Below are 20879 nucleotides of genomic sequence, written 5' to 3'. Positions count from 1 at the left end.
TAAAAAATCTGTAATTTAACAGAATTTTTACTGTTTATTTTACAGATTTTTCCTGTATTTTTCAGATACAGGAAAATATCACAATGACAAAAACAGACTGTGATTTTACATGTCAAATGGAAAATAACACGATAAAACTGTAACTGTGAATAACCATAAAATTTCAAATTTTTTAAAAGAAATATTTTTCTTTTTTCCACGGAAAAATACAGTTCAAATACATTTGCAAATGTATCATAATTTCACAAATATTTAATTTCTATTAATGAGATTAAACTGTTAATTTAAAGTTTAATATTATAAAAAAAAATAATAAAATGAGATAAAATTACTGACGATTAACTGTAAAAGAAGTGCTGTCAGTTTAACAAGTTGTTCTGTCAGTTGAACCAGACTTGTTTGTTAATTGACAAATATCTTGTGTAATTACAGGAGGTTTCACAACAAAAATGTTGAATAAATGTATTTTTGTGAATGTATAACATGTATAAGCACTGATAAACTATCCAAATACAGTTTTTATCAGTGGACTGGACAACTGAGTCTCACTGAAAATTATATATATATATATATATATATATATATATATATATATATATATATATATATATATATATATATAGGGTGGGGAAGCAAAATGTACACTGAACATGTAGTTGTTTTTTCTCAGCAGACACTACGTCAGTTGTTTTGAACCCAAACATATACTGATGTCATAATCATACCTAACACTATTATCCATACCTTTTCAGAAACTTTTGCCCATATGAGTAATCAGGAAAGCAAACGTCAAAGAGTGTGTGATTTGCTGAATGCACTCGTCACACCAAAGGAGATTTCAAAAATAGTTGGAGTGTCCATAAAGACTGTTTATAATGGAAAGAAGAGAATGACTATGAGCAAAACTATTACCAGAAAGTCTGGAAGATACTATTAAAGAAGAATGGGAGAAGTTGTCACCCCAATATTTGAGGAACACTTGTGCAAGTTTCAGGAAGCGTGTGAAGGCAGTTATTGAGAAAGAAGGAGGACACATAGAATAAAAACATTTTCTATTATGGACATTTTCTTGTGGCAAATAAATTCTCATGACTTTCAATAAACTAACTGGTCATACACTGTCTTTCAATCCCTGCCTCAAAATATTGTACATTTTGCTTCCCCACTCTGTATTTATTTATTTATTTATTCATTCATTTATTTATTTTTATGGGTAATTTGATTGTTTTAATACATGTAAATATTCTTTATTTAACATTAAAAAGTCAAAAAATATGCAAAATGTCACGTAAAGTTAGGGCAAAAAACTGTACTTTAATTATGGAAAATTACTGTATTTTTATGAGATGGTTATTTTCCAGTATTTTTTTGGCACCCCTGCTGCCGGAATAATACCGTTTTATTATGTTTTTTTTTTTTTTTACAGTGCAGTCGACTGACTGTGACTATGTGTTCAGGTTGTTTTCAACATGTTGTGTCATCATGATGAGTTCATAGAAGGAGGCGTACCTGGCACACAGGTGGAGGGGCAGGCAGTCCACTCACTGAAGGGCGTCACCATGCAGTCCTTCTTACAGGGAAGCACACAGGGTCGGACAGTTTCTGGGCGAGTGGAGTCTGGACACCTGGAGATGGAAGCACTGGTCTTAAACTGAGTTCACCCCCCAGGCAATGAATGACAAACGTCCACATTCTCACTGGAAACAGGACAGTGTAGTGGAAGAGCTGCCCTGTCCTTGACATCACACATCTCCCAACAGACAACATGATTGATTACATGCCCCCCCCCAGCCCCCGCCTGGACACTGAGGCAAAAAGGCAGACAAATATAATGAAACTGCCATAAGCAGTGCACTTGCCAGAGGCCTTTGAAACAGAACTGTGGCTGATATTTTCACTCTGTATAACCTGATACCAGTTGTTTTTCTGCAAAACTGAGGGAGTTAGGGTCAAAAACTGGGTATTTTGAAAATGACCATGAGTTTGACCTTTCAAGGTCATCGAAGGTCAACAAAATTGGTACCAAATGAAAGACCATAGTCGACTTCCTATAAGTCGATAATACAAAGTTAGTCGATATCAGTCTCAGTTAAACAGTCACAACCCCCTGTGTTTGGAGTGTGGTCCTGAAAAATCCCCGTTTGGAGGGTCAAACAGCCCTCTGCCTTAGCCCCTCCCCCTTTGACTCAGCGAGAATCAGGATACCCCTACCCCTTCAGGGGAACGCGCAAAATGGAGGGGTAGGGCTAAGGGGGAGGGGCCAAGGGGTGAGTTGGGATTGGGCCTAAGTCAGTGGTTCCAACCTTTTTTGGCTCGTGACTCCATTTTAACATCACACATTTATGGCGACCCAGACATTCAAAACAGACTGTTTTTGTTTTGTTTTCTGCTACAGTTAATTTGTTTTTGATTATGTGATAAGTTTTCTATCCTCTGTTGCAAAGAAACGTTAATGTTAGAGCACATTTAGTCTATATAATGTCTATTATTGTGGACATTTAGTCTGTATAATGTCTCTTATTGTGGACATTTAGTCTGTATAATGTCTATTATTGTGGACATTTAGTCTGTATAATGTCTATTATTGTGGACATTCAGTCTGTATAATGTCTGTTATTGTGGACATTTAGTCTGTATAATGTCTATTATTGTGGACATTCAGTCTGTATAATGTCTCTTATTGTGGACATTTAGTCTGTATAATGTCTATTATTGTGGACATTTATTCTATATAATGTCTATTATTGTGGACATTTAGTCTATATAATGTCTATTATTGTGGACATTTAGTCTGTATAATGTCTATTATTGTGGACATTTAGTCTGTATAATGTCTATTATTGTGGACATTTAGTCTGTATAATGTCTATTATTGTGGACATTCAGTCTGTATAATGTCTCTTATTGTGGACATTTAGTCTGTATAATGTCTATTATTGTGGACATTTAGTCTATATAATGTCTCTTATTGTGGACATTTAGTCTGTATAATGTCTATTATTGTGGACATTTAGTCTATATAATGTCTATTATTGTGGACATTTAGTCTATATAATGTCTATTATTGTGGACATTTAGTCTGTATAATGTCTATTATTGTGGACATTTAGTCTATATAATGTCTATTATTGTGGACAGAGGCAGTAAATCCAGGTGCAGGTTAAAGGTCAGGATCTGTCCAGTCAGTCCAGCTGGGATTTACAAGGAGGACAATTAATACTGAACAAACAAGAACTGAAACTAGGAATTATGAAAGAGCTGCAGCATCTGAAACTGACCACAGTGAACATGTGACAAAAACAGAAGCACAGTGCTGCAGTTTCAGACACAGTATGTCTGTTATCTCATGTGATTGTCTCTGTCAACTCAACATATTTTTAACAGTAAGGTTTTTTTGTTTTTATTTTAAATTTTGATCAATTACTAGAAATTCCAGGCAACCCCACGTGGGGTCCCAACCCCAAGGTTGAAAAACACTGGACTAAGTGTTGATCTCAGGTCCTAACTCTGACCATCGTCATGATCTATTTCCATAGTGTTGTGGATCCTTGTTCTGGATCGTCCGTCTGTTTTCGTTGTGTTGTGGATCCTTGTTCTGGATCGTCCGTCTGTTTTTTATAGTGTTGTGGATCCTTGTTCTGGATCGTCCGTCTGTTTTTTATAGTGTTGTGGATCCTTGTTCTGGATCGTCCGTCTGTTTTTTATAGTGTTGTGGATCCTTGTTCTGGATCGTCCGTCTGTTTTTATAGTGCTGTGGATCCTTGTTCTGGATCGTCCGTCTGTTTTTTATAGTGTTGTGGATCCTTGTTCTGCATCGTCCGTCTGTTTTCGTTGTGTTGTGGATCCTTGTTCTGGATCGTCCGTCTGTTTTTTATAGTGTGTGGATCCTTGTTCTGGATCGTCCGTCTGTTTTTTATAGTGTTGTGGATCCTTGTTCTGGATCGTCCGTCTGTTTTCGTTGTGTTGTGGATCCTTGTTCTGGATCGTCCGTCTGTTTTTTATAGTGTTGTGGATCCTTGTTCTGGATCGTCCGTCTGTTTTTATAGTGTTGTGGATCCTTGTTCTGGATCGTCCGTCTGTTTTTTATAGTGTTGTGGATCCTTGTTCTGGATCGTCCGTCTGTTTTCGTTGTGTTGTGGATCCTTGTTCTGGATCGTCCGTCTGTTTTTTATAGTGTTGTGGATCCTTGTTCTGGATCGTCCGTCTGTTTTTTATAGTGTTGTGGATCCTTGTTCTGGATCGTCCGTCTGTTTTTTATAGTGTTGTGGATCCTTGTTCTGGATCGTCCGTCTGTTTTTTATAGTGCTGTGGATCCTTGTTCTGGATCGTCCGTCTGTTTTTATAGTGTTGTGGATCCTTGTTCTGCATCGTCCGTCTGTTTTCGTTGTGTTGTGGATCCTGTTCTGGATCGTCCGTCTGTTTTTTATAGTGTTGTGGATCCTTGTTCTGGATCGTCCGTCTGTTTTTTATAGTGTTGTGGATCCTTGTTCTGGATCGTCCGTCTGTTTTCGTTGTGTTGTGGATCCTTGTTCTGGATCGTCCGTCTGTTTTTTATAGTGTTGTGGATCCTTGTTCTGGATCGTCCGTCTGTTTTTTATAGTGTTGTGGATCCTTGTTCTGGATCGTCCGTCTGTTTTTTATAGTGTTGTGGCTCCTTGTTCTGGATCGTCCGTCTGTTTTCGTTGTGTTGTGGATCCTTGTTCTGGATCGTCCGTCTGTTTTTTATAGTGTTGTGGATCCTTGTTCTGGATTGTCCGTCTGTTTTCATAGTGTTGTGGATCCTTGTTCTGGATCGTCCGTCTGTTTTTTATAGTGTTGTGGATCCTTGTTCTGGATCGTCTGTCTGTTTTCGTTGTGTTGTGGATCCTTGTTCTGGATCGTCCGTCTGTTTTCGTTGTGTTGTGGATCCTTGTTCTGGATCGTCCGTCTGTTTTTTATAGTGTTGTGGATCCTTGTTCTGGATCGTCCGTCTGTTTTTGTTGTGTTGTGGATCCTTGTTCTGGATCGTCCGTCTGTTTTTTATAGTGTTGTGGATCCTTGTTCTGGATCGTCCGTCTGTTTCGTTGTGTTGTGGATCCTTGTTCTGGATCGTCCGTCTGTTTTTTATAGTGTTGTGGATCCTTGTTCTGGATCGTCCGTCTGATTTTTATAGTGTTGTGGATCCTTGTTCTGGATCGTCCGTCTGTTTTTTATAGTGTTGTGGATCCTTGTTCTGGATCGTCCGTCTGTTTTTATAGTGTTGTGGATCCTTGTTCTGGATCGTCCGTCTGTTTTCGTTGTGTTGTGGATCCTTGTTCTGGATCGTCCGTCTGTTTTCGTTGTGTTGTGGATCCTTGTTCTGGATCGTCCGTCTGTTTTTTATAGTGTTGTGGATCGTTGTTCTGGATCATCCGTCTGTTTTCGTTGTGTTGTGGATCCTTGTTCTGGATCGTCCGTCTGTTTTTTATAGTGTTGTGGATCCTTGTTCTGGATCGTCCGTCTGTTTTCGTTGTGTTGTGGGTCCTTGTTCTGGATCGTCCGTCTGTTTTTTTATAGTGTTGTGGATCCTTGTTCTGCATCGTCCGTCTGTTTTCGTTGTGTTGTGGATCCTTGTTCTGGATCGTCCGTCTGTTTTTATAGTGTTGTGGATCCTTGTTCTGGATCGTCCGTCTGTTTTTTATAGTGTTGTGGATCCTTGTTCTGGATCGTCCGTCTGTTTTCGTTGTGTTGTGGATCCTTGTTCTGGATCGTCCGTCTGTTTTTTATAGTGTTGTGGATCCTTGTTCTGGATCGTCCGTCTGTTTTTTATAGTGTTGTGGATCCTTGTTCTGGATCGTCCGTCTGTTTTTTATAGTGTTGTGGATCCTTGTTCTGGATCGTCCGTCTGTTTTTTATAGTGTTGTGGATCCTTGTTCTGGATCGTCCGTCTGTTTTCGTTGTGTTGTGGATCCTTGTTCTGGATCGTCCGTCTGTTTTTTATAGTGTTGTGGATCCTTGTTCTGGATTGTCCGTCTGTTTTTCATAGTGTTGTGGATCCTTGTTCTGGATCGTCCGTCTGTTTTCGTTGTGTTGTGGATCCTTGTTCTGGATCGTCCGTCTGTTTTCGTTGTGTTGTGGATCCTTGTTCTGGATCGTCCGTCTGTTTTTTATAGTGTTGTGGATCGTTGTTCTGGATCATCCGTCTGTTTTCGTTGTGTTGTGGATCCTTGTTCTGGATCGTCCGTCTGTTTTTTATAGTGTTGTGGATCCTTGTTCTGCATCGTCCGTCTGTTTTCGTTGTGTTGTGGATCCTTGTTCTGGATCGTCCGTCTGTTTTTTATAGTGTTGTGGATCCTTGTTCTGCATCGTCCGTCTGTTTTCGTTGTGTTGTGGATCCTTGTTCTGGATCGTCCGTCTGTTTTTTATAGTGTTGTGGATCCTTGTTCTGGATCGTCCGTCTGTTTTTTATAGTGTGTGGATCCTTGTTCTGGATCGTCCGTCTGTTTTCGTTGTGTTGTGGATCCTTGTTCTGGATCGTCCGTCTGTTTTTTATAGTGTTGTGGATCCTTGTTCTGGATCGTCCGTCTGTTTTTTATAGTGTTGTGGATCCTTGTTCTGGATCGTCCGTCTGTTTTTTATAGTGTTGTGGATCCTTGTTCTGGATCGTCCGTCTGTTTTTTATAGTGTTGTGGATCCTTGTTCTGGATCGTCCGTCTGTTTTCGTTGTGTTGTGGATCCTTGTTCTGGATCGTCCGTCTGTTTTTTATAGTGTTGTGGATCCTTGTTCTGGATCGTCCGTCTGTTTTTTTAGTGTTGTGGATCCTTGTTCTGGATCGTCCGTCTGTTTTCGTTGTGTTGTGGATCCTTGTTCTGGATCGTCCGTCTGTTTTCGTTGTGTTGTGGATCCTTGTTCTGGATCGTCCGTCTGTTTTTTATAGTGTTGTGGATCCTTGTTCTGGATCGTCCGTCTGTTTTTTATAGTGTTGTGGATCCTTGTTCTGGATCGTCCGTCTGTTTTTTATAGTGTTGTGGATCCTTGTTCTGGATCGTCCGTCTGTTTTTTATAGTGTCGTGGATCCTTGTTCTGGATCGTCCGTCTGTTTTCGTTGTGTTGTGGATCCTTGTTCTGGATCGTCCGTCTGTTTTTTATAGTGTTGTGGATCCTTGTTCTGGATCGTCCGTCTGTTTTTTATAGTGTTGTGGATCCTTGTTCTGGATCGTCCGTCTGTTTTTATAGTGTTGTGGATCCTTGTTCTGGATCGTCCGTCTGTTTTTTATAGTGTTGTGGATCCTTGTTCTGGATCGTCCGTCTGTTTTTTATAGTGTTGTGGATCCTTGTTCTGGATCGTCCGTCTGTTTTCGTTGTGTTGTGGATCCTTGTTCTGGATCGTCCGTCTGTTTTTTATAGTGTTGTGGATCGTTGTTCTGGATCATCCGTCTGTTTTCGTTGTGTTGTGGATCCTTGTTCTGGATCGTCCGTCTGTTTTTTATAGTGCTGTGGATCCTTGTTCTGGATCGTCCGTCTGTTTTTTATAGTGTTGTGGATCCTTGTTCTGCATCGTCCGTCTGTTTTCGTTGTGTTGTGGATCCTTGTTCTGGATCGTCCGTCTGTTTTTTATAGTGTTGTGGATCCTTGTTCTGGATCGTCCGTCTATTTTTTATAGTGTTGTGGATCCTTGTTCTGGATCGTCCGTCTGTTTTCGTTGTGTTGTGGATCCTTGTTCTGGATCGTCCGTCTGTTTTTTATAGTGTTGTGGATCCTTGTTCTGGATCGTCCGTCTGTTTTTTATAGTGTTGTGGATCCTTGTTCTGGATCGTCTGTCTGTTTTTTATAGTGTTGTGGATCCTTGTTCTGGATCGTCCGTCTGTTTTTTATAGTGTTGTGGATCCTTGTTCTGGATCGTCCGTCTGTTTTTTATAGTGTTGTGGATCCTTGTTCTGGATCGTCCGTCTGTTTTTTATAGTGTTGTGGATCCTTGTTCTGGATCGTCCGTCTGTTTTCGTTGTGTTGTGGATCCTTGTTCTGGATCGTCCGTCTGTTTTTTTATAGTGTTGTGGATCCTTGTTCTGGATCGTCCGTCTGTTTTTTATAGTGTTGTGGATCCTTGTTCTGGATCGTCCGTCTGTTTTCGTTGTGTTGTGGATCCTTGTTCTGGATCGTCCGTCTGTTTTCGTTGTGTTGTGGATCCTTGTTCTGGATCGTCCGTCTGTTTTTTATAGTGTTGTGGATCGTTGTTCTGGATCATCCGTCTGTTTTCGTTGTGTTGTGGATCCTTGTTCTGGATCGTCTGTCTGTTTTTTATAGTGTTGTGGATCCTTGTTCTGGATCGTCCGCCTGTTTTTTATAGTGTTGTGGATCCTTGTTCTGGATCGTCCGTCTGTTTTCGTTGTGTTGTGGATCCTTGTTCTGGATCGTCCGTCTGTTTTTTATAGTGTTGTGGATCCTTGTTCTGGATCGTCCGTCTGTTTTTTATAGTGTTGTGGATCCTTGTTCTGGATCGTCTGTCTGTTTTTTATAGTGTTGTGGATCCTTGTTCTGGATCGTCCGTCTGTTTTCGTTGTGTTGTGGATCCTTGTTCTGGATCGTCCGTCTGTTTTTTATAGTGTTGTGGATCCTTGTTCTGGATCGTCCGTCTGTTTTTTATAGTGTTGTGGATCCTTGTTCTGGATCGTCCGTCTGTTTTCGTTGTGTTGTGGATCCTTGTTCTGGATCGTCCGTCTGTTTTTTATAGTGTTGTGGATCCTTGTTCTGGATCGTCCGTCTGTTTTTTATAGTGTTGTGGATCCTTGTTCTGGATCGTCCGTCTGTTTTCGTTGTGTTGTGGATCCTTGTTCTGGGTCGTCCGTCTGTTTTTATAGTGTTGTGGATCCTTGTTCTGGATCGTCCGTCTGTTTTTTATAGTGTTGTGGATCCTTGTTCTGGATCGTCCGTCTGTTTTTTATAGTGTTGTGGATCCTTGTTCTGGATCGTCCGTCTGTTTTTTATAGTGTTGTGGATCCTTGTTCAGGATCGTCCGTCTGTTTTTATAGTGTTGTGGATCCTTGTTCTGGATCGTCCGTCTGTTTTTTATAGTGTTGTGGATCCTTGTTCTGGATCGTCCGTCTATTTTTTATAGTGTTGTGGATCCTTGTTCTGGATCGTCCGTCTGTTTTTTATAGTGTTGTGGATCCTTGTTCTGGATCGTCCGTCTGTTTTTTTATAATGTTGTGGATCCTTGTTCTGGATCGTCCGTCTGTTTTCGTTGTGTTGTGGATCCTTGTTCTGGATCGTCCGTCTGTTTTTTATAGTGTTGTGGATCCTTGTTCTGGATCGTCCGTCTGTTTTCGTTGTGTTGTGGATCCTTGTTCTGGATCGTCCGTCTGTTTTTTATAGTGTTGTGGATCCTTGTTCTGGATCGTCCGTCTGTTTTTTATAGTGTTGTGGATCCTTGTTCTGGATCGTCCGTCTGTTTTTTATAGTGTTGTGGATCCTTGTTCTGGATCGTCCGTCTGTTTTTTATAGTGTTGTGGATCCTTGTTCTGGATCGTCCGTCTGTTTTTTATAGTGTTGTGGATCCTTGTTCTGGATCGTCCGTCTGTTTTCGTTGTGTTGTGGATCCTTGTTCTGGATCGTCCGTCTGTTTTTTATAGTGTTGTGGATCCTTGTTCTGGATCGTCCGTCTGTTTTTTATAGTGTTGTGGATCCTTGTCTGGATCGTCCGTCTGTTTTTTATAGTGTTGTGGATCCTTGTTCTGGATCGTCCGTCTGTTTTTTATAGTGTCGTGGATCCTTGTTCTGGATCGTCCGTCTGTTTTCGTTGTGTTGTGGATCCTTGTTCTGGATCGTCCGTCTGTTTTTTATAGTGTTGTGGATCCTTGTTCTGGATCGTCCGTCTGTTTTTTATAGTGTTGTGGATCCTTGTTCTGGATCGTCTGTCTGTTTTTTATAGTGTGTGGATCCTTGTTCTGGATCGTCCGTCTGTTTTTTATAGTGTTGTGGATCCTTGTTCTGGATCGTCCGTCTGTTTTTTATAGTGTTGTGGATCCTTGTTCTGGATCGTCCGTCTGTTTTCGTTGTGTTGTGGATCCTTGTTCTGGATCGTCCGTCTGTTTTTTATAGTGTTGTGGATCCTTGTTCTGGATCGTCCGTCTGTTTTCGTTGTGTTGTGGATCCTTGTTCTGGATCGTCCGTCTGTTTTCGTTGTGTTGTGGATCCTTGTTCTGGATCGTCCGTCTGTTTTCGTTGTGTTGTGGATCCTTGTTCTGGATCGTCCGTCTGTTTTTTATAGTGTTGTGGATCCTTGTTCTGGATCGTCCGTCTGTTTTTTATAGTGTTGTGGATCCTTGTTCTGGATCGTCCGTCTGTTTTTTATGGTGTTGTGGATCCTTGTTCTGGATCGTCCGTCTGTTTTCGTTGTGTTGTGGATCCTTGTTCTGGATCGTCCGTCTGTTTTCGTTGTGTTGTGGATCCTTGTTCTGGATCGTCCGTCTGTTTTTTATAGTGTTGTGGATCCTTGTCCTGGATCGTCCGTCTGTTTTTTATAGTGTTGTGGATCCTTGTCCTGGATCGTCCGTCTGTTTTTATAGTGTTGTGGATCCTTGTCCTGGATCGTCCGTCTGTTTTTTATAGTGTTGTGGATCCTTGTTCTGGATCGTCCGTCTGTTTTTATAGTGTTGTGGATCCTTGTTCTGGATCGTCCGTCTGTTTTTTATAGTGTTGTGGATCCTTGTTCTGGATCGTCCGTCTGTTTTTTATAGTGTTGTGGATCCTTGTCCTGGATCGTCCGTCTGTTTTTTATAGTGTTGTGGATCCTTGTCCTGGATCGTCCGTCTGTTTTTTATAGTGTTGTGGATCCTTGTTCTGGATCGTCCGTCTGTTTTCGTTGTGTTGTGGATCCTTGTTCTGGATCGTCCGTCTGTTTTTTATAGTGTTGTGGATCCTTGTTCTGGATCGTCCGTCTGTTTTTTATAGTGTTGTGGATCCTTGTTCTGGATCGTCCGTCTGTTTTCGTTGTGTTGTGGATCCTTGTTCTGGATCGTCCGTCTGTTTTTTATAGTGTTGTGGATCCTTGTTCTGGATCGTCCGTCTGTTTTTTATAGTGTTGTGGATCCTTGTTCTGGATCGTCCGTCTGTTTTTTATAGTGTTGTGGATCCTTGTTCTGGATCGTCCGTCTGTTTTTTATAGTGTTGTGGATCCTTGTTCTGGATCGTCCGTCTGTTTTTTATAGTGTTGTGGATCCTTGTTCTGGATCGTCCGTCTGTTTTCGTTGTGTTGTGGATCCTTGTTCTGGATCGTCCGTCTGTTTTTATAGTGTTGTGGATCCTTGTTCTGGATCGTCCGTCTGTTTTTTATAGTGTTGTGGATCCTTGTTCTGGATCGTCCGTCTGTTTTTTATAGTGTTGTGGATCCTTGTTCTGGATCGTCCGTCTGTTTTTTATAGTGTCGTGGATCCTTGTTCTGGATCGTCCGTCTGTTTTCGTTGTGTTGTGGATCCTTGTTCTGGATCGTCCGTCTGTTTTTTATAGTGTTGTGGATCCTTGTTCTGGATCGTCCGTCTGTTTTTTATAGTGTTGTGGATCCTTGTTCTGGATCGTCTGTCTGTTTTTTATAGTGTTGTGGATCCTTGTTCTGGATCGTCCGTCTGTTTTTTATAGTGTTGTGGATCCTTGTTCTGGATCGTCCGTCTGTTTTTTATAGTGTTGTGGATCCTTGTTCTGGATCGTCCGTCTGTTTTCGTTGTGTTGTGGATCCTTGTTCTGGATCGTCCGTCTGTTTTTTATAGTGTTGTGGATCCTTGTTCTGGATCGTCCGTCTGTTTTCGTTGTGTTGTGGATCCTTGTTCTGGATCGTCCGTCTGTTTTCGTTGTGTTGTGGATCCTTGTTCTGGATCGTCCGTCTGTTTTTTATAGTGTTGTGGATCCTTGTTCTGGATCGTCCGTCTGTTTTTTATAGTGTTGTGGATCCTTGTTCTGGATCGTCCGTCTGTTTTTTATAGTGTTGTGGATCCTTGTTCTGGATCGTCCGTCTGTTTTTTATAGTGTTGTGGATCCTTGTTCTGGATCGTCCGTCTGTTTTCGTTGTGTTGTGGATCCTTGTTCTGGATCGTCCGTCTGTTTTCGTTGTGTTGTGGATCCTTGTTCTGGATCGTCCGTCTGTTTTTTATAGTGTTGTGGATCCTTGTCCTGGATCGTCCGTCTGTTTTTTATAGTGTTGTGGATCCTTGTCCTGGATCGTCCGTCTGTTTTTTATAGTGTTGTGGATCCTTGTCCTGGATCGTCCGTCTGTTTTTTATAGTGTTGTGGATCCTTGTTCTGGATCGTCCGTCTGTTTTTTATAGTGTTGTGGATCCTTGTTCTGGATCGTCCGTCTGTTTTTTATAGTGTTGTGGATCCTTGTTCTGGATCGTCCGTCTGTTTTTTATAGTGTTGTGGATCCTTGTCCTGGATTGTCCGTCTGTTTTTTATAGTGTTGTGGATCCTTGTCCTGGATTGTCCGTCTGTTTTTTATAGTGTTGTGGATCCTTGTTCTGGATCGTCCGTCTGTTTTTTATAGTGTTGTGGATCCTTGTCCTGGATCGTCCGTCTGTTTTTTATAGTGTTGTGGATCCTTGTTCTGGATCGTCCGTCTGTTTTCGTTGTGTTGTGGATCCTTGTTCTGGATCGTCCGTCTGTTTTTTATAGTGTTGTGGATCCTTGTTCTGGATCGTCCGTCTGTTTTTTATAGTGTTGTGGATCCTTGTTCTGGATCGTCCGTCTGTTTTTTATAGTGTTGTGGATCCTTGTTCTGGATCGTCCGTCTGTTTTTTATAGTGTTGTGGATCCTTGTTCTGGATCGTCCGTCTGTTTTCGTTGTGTTGTGGATCCTTGTTCTGGATCGTCCGTCTGTTTTTTATAGTGTTGTGGATCCTTGTTCTGGATCGTCCGTCTGTTTTTTATAGTGTTGTGGATCCTTGTTCTGGATCGTCCGTCTGTTTTTTATAGTGTTGTGGATCCTTGTTCTGGATCGTCCGTCTGTTTTTTATAGTGTCGTGGATCCTTGTTCTGGATCGTCCGTCTGTTTTCGTTGTGTTGTGGATCCTTGTTCTGGATCGTCCGTCTGTTTTTTATAGTGTTGTGGATCCTTGTTCTGGATCGTCCGTCTGTTTTTTATAGTGTTGTGGATCCTTGTTCTGGATCGTCTGTCTGTTTTTTATAGTGTTGTGGATCCTTGTTCTGGATCGTCCGTCTGTTTTTTATAGTGTTGTGGATCCTTGTTCTGGATCGTCCGTCTGTTTTTTATAGTGTTGTGGATCCTTGTTCTGGATCGTCCGTCTGTTTTCGTTGTGTTGTGGATCCTTGTTCTGGATCGTCCGTCTGTTTTTTATAGTGTTGTGGATCCTTGTTCTGGATCGTCCGTCTGTTTTCGTTGTGTTGTGGATCCTTGTTCTGGATCGTCCGTCTGTTTTCGTTGTGTTGTGGATCCTTGTTCTGGATCGTCCGTCTGTTTTTTATAGTGTTGTGGATCCTTGTTCTGGATCGTCCGTCTGTTTTTTATAGTGTTGTGGATCCTTGTTCTGGATCGTCCGTCTGTTTTTTATAGTGTTGTGGATCCTTGTTCTGGATCGTCCGTCTGTTTTTTATAGTGTTGTGGATCCTTGTTCTGGATCGTCCGTCTGTTTTCGTTGTGTTGTGGATCCTTGTTCTGGATCGTCCGTCTGTTTTCGTTGTGTTGTGGATCCTTGTTCTGGATCGTCCGTCTGTTTTTTATAGTGTTGTGGATCCTTGTCCTGGATCGTCCGTCTGTTTTTTATAGTGTTGTGGATCCTTGTCCTGGATCGTCCCGTCTGTTTTTTATAGTGTTGTGGATCCTTGTCCTGGATCGTCCGTCTGTTTTTTATAGTGTTGTGGATCCTTGTTCTGGATCGTCCGTCTGTTTTTTATAGTGTTGTGGATCCTTGTTCTGGATCGTCCGTCTGTTTTTTATAGTGTTGTGGATCCTTGTTCTGGATCGTCCGTCTGTTTTTTATAGTGTTGTGGATCCTTGTCCTGGATTGTCCGTCTGTTTTTTATAGTGTTGTGGATCCTTGTCCTGGATTGTCCGTCTGTTTTTTATAGTGTTGTGGATCCTTGTTCTGGATCGTCCGTCTGTTTTTTATAGTGTTGTGGATCCTTGTCCTGGATCGTCCGTCTGTTTTTTATAGTGTTGTGGATCCTTGTTCTGGATCGTCCGTCTGTTTTCGTTGTGTTGTGGATCCTTGTTCTGGATCGTCCGTCTGTTTTTTATAGTGTTGTGGATCCTTGTCCTGGATTGTCCGTCTGTTTTTTATAGTGTTGTGGATCCTTGTCCTGGATCGTCCGTCTGTTTTTTATAGTGTTGTGGATCCTTGTTCTGGATCGTCCGTCTGTTTTTTATAGTGTTGTGGATCCTTGTTCTGGATCGTCCGTCTGTTTTTTATAGTGTTGTGGATCCTTGTTCTGGACCTGCTGCTCCAAACTCCCCTCTCGTCCTCCTCTGTCCTCCACTCACGTCAGAAGACAGACAGACAGAACATTAGTGCCTATCCAGTGAACACACTGAGGTGATGAGCCTGTGTTTCTTCCCCTCAGGAGCTGATTGGAACCAAAAAGTGCTAAATAAACCCATGTGAATGCTAACATTGCAGAAGGTCTTCCAGGTTGATTCATGGACTGTAAAGTTTCAGTTTGTGACCGTCCTATTGTCCACCAGCAGTCCAAAGTAAATAAACTGATACCATCTATTGGGAACTGATACCATGTACAAATACTAGCACCGTTATCGGCAGCAAATTATTTATGTACTGAAAGAATTTAATTAGAGGGAACACATTTGGTCGGAGGAAACATTTTGGGATCATCTTAAACAAGTGCATTAATCTTCCATACATGTAGTGCTGCGCTGCCACAGCAGTGTTTTGTTGCCACCGAGGAGACGGAGTGTTCTAGGAGAAAAATCAATCAAAGTCCACAGCAAGGCTGCTAATTAAACCTGAGAAAAGTGAGGATATGCTAACTGTTTACCAATGAATCACTCCTTCTACTCCAAGGGCACCATTACCAGGTTTTAAAGAGCACTTCATGACTTTCACTCATTTCCGTGTCTTAAAATAGAAAATGACCGTGTATTTGTGGTCCATTTTGATCAGGGGTCTCAAACATGCGGCCCAGGGGCCAAAACCAGCCCACCAAAGGTTCCAATCCGGCCCCTGGGATGAATTTACAAAGTGCAAAATGCAAAAATTACCCTGAAGATGTTAATAGTCAAGGGCATCAAACTCAAAAATAACAGCAGAATAACCTAGAAATAATGACTCCAAATGTTCTTGGATTAATAGGAAAATAATATGACATTATGTCGATAAATAATGGCAACACTGATTTTTTCTCTTTGATTTATTGCAAAGAACATTACATTCTGATATCCTTTAAACAAGAAAATGTCAATAACCTGAACAAATATGAACAACCTGGAATGTCTAAAGAAAAATAAGTGCAATTTGAACATTATTCTGCCTGTTTTGTGTCTTGGTAGATCTGATCTGTAATGCACATGTAGGAATAAGTTGAGGCAGAATATTGATCAAATTGTACTTATTTTTCTTCAGAAATGTCAGCTTTTTCCAGTTATTCACATCTTTTTTGTTTTGGGTCGAAACAGTTTCATCATTTAATGTTAATTTTTGCACTAAACAGTTTGGAGTTGTCATTATTTCTAAGTTATGTTATTATTTTCCTGCTCCGGCCCACTGCAGATCAAATTGGGCTGAATTTGGCTCCTGAAAGAAAATGAGTTTGAGACTAGGGATGCACCCATACCACTGTTTTCCAGACCGAGTACGAGTACTTCCATTTGAGTACTTGCCGATACCGAGTACTGATCCTAGTCCTTAGTAATCCCATTCCAGTTGTTAGTTCCTTTTGTAAATGTGCTTTATTGTCGTTGTCATTAGTCTGACTGGAACAAAGTGCTGCTACTGACATTTAATGTGTTGGAATGAGCGTTTGTCAGTTAATCCACCAGGGGGCGCCGCTCTGAATGAACCATACTGGACAAATACCACGAAGAAGAGGAAAGTTTAATGAGAAGAAGAAAGTTAGTAATACCAAACCTGTAGACGACAGAGGGAACACTACTGTGATACTAATGTTAGTGTTTTCTCTGTAAGGTTTAAAAGTTTAGCTTCAGCAGGAAGAGAAAAGACAAATGAGACACAAGTTTGGTTTTCACTTCCACTGGCGGCGGTCCGCACCGCTCCGTACTCCCGCTGGTATTCTGTGTCTGGGTACTCATCCTCCATCAGCTGGAAAACAGATGAATGTAGTCAGATTACAGACAGAAGGCTGCGTCTGTATCTGTCTGTGTCTGAACGGTACTGTCAGTCAGCCTTACTGTGATCAGACTCATTTCTTTGGTTCCATCTCCATACTCTTCACACTCACACACATTCTTCCTCCTCCTCGTACCTGCTGCACTGAACTGGGAATGGCACACGGACACAAGTGGGATCGGTGCATTTGTATCAGATTACTTTTATGAGTACGAATACGAGTACACACACTGAGTATCGGAGCTGATACTGATCCTGGTATCGGTATGGTGCATCCCTATCTGAGAGCCCTGGTTTAGACTCTTCCGTTTCCTGTAGCATCTGTTACAGGCCTTTATTTTATGTGTCATGCAACCTTGAGGTGCTACGGATTAGCGCAGCTATGTAAAATCACAGTCATATGCTTTGATGTCTTCATCAACCAGCCCCCAAATCCCCCTCCCCGAGACACAAACACACAGACATCCACATTTCTTTTCAGTGTCAGTGACTTCCTTTGCCCAAAAACCAGTTTCAGGTCTCAGTGGAGACCCAGCATGGCGCCACATCCTACCGAGTGCAAAAAGACAGCGTGCACAGCAATGAGATCAAAGTGTGCCAAAGTACAAGGAGGCAAGATACATAAAACCAATCCTTCCCCAGCTTTATCCCCCCCTCTTCACCCCCCCTTTGCAGTGATGCCTGCCAGAGGGCACAGCAACGCAGTGGAGCAGCTGGGAAATACTGTGGAGCACTGAAAGAAGGAGGGAGAGGCTCCCAGTCAAAGCCACGCAACAGAAATGACTCTTTTAGACGCAGCCATTATCTCCTAAAACTGAAACTGGATGCAGAAAACCCCCAAAACTTCTATTCACAGATGCAGACTTTTTATCGACTACACAGAGACTATTAAATCAGATACACATTAAAAATACAGACTCCACTCTTAATATCTTTGTGTTGTTTTTTTAACCCTTTCATGCATGAGCTATGAAAACCTCAGTAAGATTTTTTTCTTGAGTGTTTTTATTCCTCTTTAGGCATAAAAAAAAACAATGTGATTGAAATTTTTTTAATGAACCTATTTTTTATGGAGTTACAAAAATGTCCGCTCAGCTGGACACTGTACGTTTAATTTTTGAAGCAAAGAAACATGTATTTAAAATGCAATAACAGAAAGTGATAAACTGAAAACTATGAAATAAAAACTGTTTTTAATGCAGTTAATCTAATGTTTGCTCCCATTTGATCATACTCTAATACTAGTTATTATTCACTTCATGGAGATAATATGCAAAAAAAAAAACAACTTTTGTTTAAGAAAACGTTTAATTAAAGTCAAATAACAACTAGCAACTGATACACACTCAACATGTTAGTGCAGATCAGGTTCATAGAACAACTGTAAGTGTTCTATCTGCACTCCTTTATTTTATTTTAATTGATTATTATTTATGTTTATTGATTATGTTTTAATTGTAATTGTGTGTTTTTAACCTGTCTTTTTTCCATTTTTGTAAAGCATGTGTATGAATTGTACGATACAAATACATTTGCCTTATCAAGAACAGGAAAGTTACAGTAATGGTCGGAATGTCAGTGTATTATTATGGGATGGTGCGTAAGTGTCCACTGTGTCGGCTGATATGGAACTAAAACAATCAAACCCATGAATAAACAATAGAACAGCTGGAGAAGAACTGACCACTGGAGTGACCACTGTGCATGAAAGGGTTAATCTGTATTTTAGGTTTAACCCTTAAAGACCCAACGCTACTTTAGTGTCAGTTCCCAAATGAACTTTCTCTGTTTCACCTGTCTACAGTGATTTATCACCATTTATTATAATATTATCCTCTGTATTTTGCATTTGTTTCAGTGAAAATCAGGTATTTTACTGTATTTAATTCACTGATCATGTAGATGTTCATTAAAGCTCAGAGTCAATTCAAAGGTTCTTCTAAAAGAAACAGAGAACAACTGAAGAAACAGTGTCTTCTTCAGTCCAACCTGTCATGAACTGAACATAAACCCAGTGTGTCCGTCCACTGGATGACCAAAGACCCAAACGTCCACCTTTAACCCTTACAGACCCAAACGTCCACCTTTAACCCTTACAGACCCAAACGTCCACCTTTAACCCTTAAACACCCAAACGTCCACCTTTAACCCTTACAGACTCAAACGTCCACCTTTAACCCTTACAGACTCAAACGTCCACCTTTAACCCTTAAACACCCAAACGTCCACCTTTAACCCTTACAGACCCAAACGTCCACCTTTAACCCTTACAGACTCAAACGTCCACCTTTAACCCTTAAACACCCAAACGTCCACCTTTAACCCTTACAGACCCAAACGTCCACCTTTAACCCTTACAGACTCAAACGTCCACCTTTAACCCTTAAACACCCAAACGTCCACCTTTAACCCTTAAACACCCAAACGTCCACCTTTAACCCTTAAAGACCCAAACGTCCACCTTTAACCCTTACAGACCCAAACGTCCACCTTTAACCCTTACAGACCCAAACGTCCACCTTTAACCCTTAAACACCCAAACGTCCACCTTTAACCCTTACAGACTCAAACGTCCACCTTTAACCCTTAAACACCCAAACGTCCTCCTTTAACCCTTACAGATCCAAACGTCCACCTTTAACCCTTACAGACCCAGACATCCTCCTTTAACCCTTACAGACCCAGACATCCTCCTTTAACCCTTACAGACCCAGACATCCTCCTTTAACCCTTACAGACCCAGACATCCTCCTTTAACCTAATCCATCTGCTGATCTAAACTGTTTAATCCTATTAATCCATGTCAATAATTGGTGTCAAATACAGTTCTTCATCTTTTCATGGTCATCAGATATGACCATATTTGGACATTCAGAGGCTCTGTAGTTACCGGTGGGCGTTTGTGTCTTTAAGGGTTAAAGGTGGACATTTGGGTGTTTAAGGGTTAAAGGTGGACGTTTGTGTCTTTAAGGGTTAAAGGTGAACGTTTGGGTGTTTAGGGGTTAAAGGTGGACGTTTGTGTCTTTAAGGGTTAAAGGTGAACGTTTGGGTGTTTAGGGGTTAAAGGTGGACGTTTGTGTCTTTAAGGGTTAAAGGTGGACGTTTGGGTGTTTAGGGGTTAAAGGTGGACGTTTGGGTGTTTAGGGGTTAAAGGTGGATGTTTGGGTGTTTAGGGGTTAAAGGTGGATGTTTGGGTGTTTAGGGGTTAAAGGTGGACGTTTGGGTGTTTAGGGGTTAAAGGTGGATGTTTGTGTCTTTAAGGGTTAAAGGTGGACGTTTGGGTGTTTAGGGGTTAAAGGTGGACGTTTGGGTGTTTAGGGGTTAAAGGTGGACGTTTGGGTGTTTAGGGGTTAAAGGTGGATGTTTGTGTCTTTAAGGGTTAAAGGTGGACGTTTGGGTGTTTAGGGGTTAAAGGTGGAGTCCATTCTTGCTCTGGGCTGACATCAGTGACTCTTCTCAGGCTGTACACCCTCAGACTCATTCTGGGTTCAACAGGTTCACTGATGGGAATTCTTCCCAATATTAATCACATTCAGACAGATTTACGACCTGTGTGGAGGCAGCAGACTCTTTATGGTCTCCACTCCATATTCTCTTCTTACTCAGAACCTGTTCTGTGATCTGCAGGATCCGCTGAGTTTGGACCAAACCTAACATGAGGTACAAATGCTGGCTCCTGAGTGTGGTGGTGTGTTCTACTGTACGCTGGGAACATGAGGCTTAAAGCCCCTAACTCACTTGTTACTGGCTGTCAGAATGAATTATGATAAAAAGTGACACGTGGGGAACTGTGGTAGGTGCTGTTCCATTACAGGAGAAACTGCGCAGACGTATGAATAGCAAAGAGGCGACTGGATCCACGGCATAAACGTCCAGGGCAGATCTGTTGGTGGAGCAGAAATGACAGCTTTCATTAAAACCTGTGCAGTGGGAGATAGGACGGCGCAGGAAAAGCCTCTCCATAATCCACTTTATGGCCCTGTCAATAATAGATCGAGCTAAAGAAGGGCAAACTTTGTGAATTATTTATAAATGTGTCTTGGTGGTGTGGGCTATAACATTATTACAGTGACAGCACCGAAGCCCTTAGCGCTGTTTCAGATTGTGTTGCTGAAAGTGGAGTAGATAATAGCAGAGCGCAGAAAAACTACAGCTCAGGTTCCAACAACAGAGGTGGATGTCGCAGAATACAGACTGAACCCTGTCATTTGGAAGTACTCCGAGTCCTTTTAGGGACCGCCTTTGGAAATGAAGACTGAAAGATGAGCGCCTCTCAACTGTTCCTGCAGCAGGGGTGTCAAACATGTGGGCCGCGGGCCAAATCCAGCCCACCAAAGGGTCCAAACAGGCCCACCAAAGGGTCCAAACAGGCCCACCAAAGGGTCCAAACAGGCCCACCAAAGGGTCCAAACAGGCCCACCAAAGGGTCCAAGCAGGCCCACCAAAGGGTCCAAGCAGGCCCACCAAAGGGTCCAATCAAACCCACCAAAGGGTCCAATCAAACCCACCAAAGGGTCCAAGCAGGCCCACCAAAGGGTCCAAGCAGGCCCACCAAAGGGTCCAAACAGGCCCACCAAAGGGTCCAATCCTGCCCACCAAAGGGTCCAATCAAACCC

At 41.8% G+C, this 20879-nt stretch overlaps 1 protein-coding gene across 1 annotated transcript in view; it reads right to left on the bottom strand.

Annotated features, from left to right (window-relative positions):
* Positions 1-20879, bottom strand: part of LOC115412786 (thrombospondin type-1 domain-containing protein 7B-like) — a 150410-nt gene that overhangs the window by 6781 nt on the left and 122750 nt on the right. Inside the window, exon 9 of the mRNA XM_030125448.1 lies at positions 1510-1625. Within this exon, the coding sequence (XP_029981308.1) occupies positions 1510-1625 (116 nt within the window). The remainder of the gene's footprint in view (positions 1-1509; positions 1626-20879) is intronic.

Source organism: Sphaeramia orbicularis, chromosome 21 (genome assembly GCF_902148855.1).
Source record: "Sphaeramia orbicularis chromosome 21, fSphaOr1.1, whole genome shotgun sequence".
NCBI classification, from domain to species: Eukaryota; Metazoa; Chordata; class Actinopteri; order Kurtiformes; family Apogonidae; genus Sphaeramia; species Sphaeramia orbicularis.
This window is presented reverse-complemented; position numbering and strand designations above follow the sequence as displayed.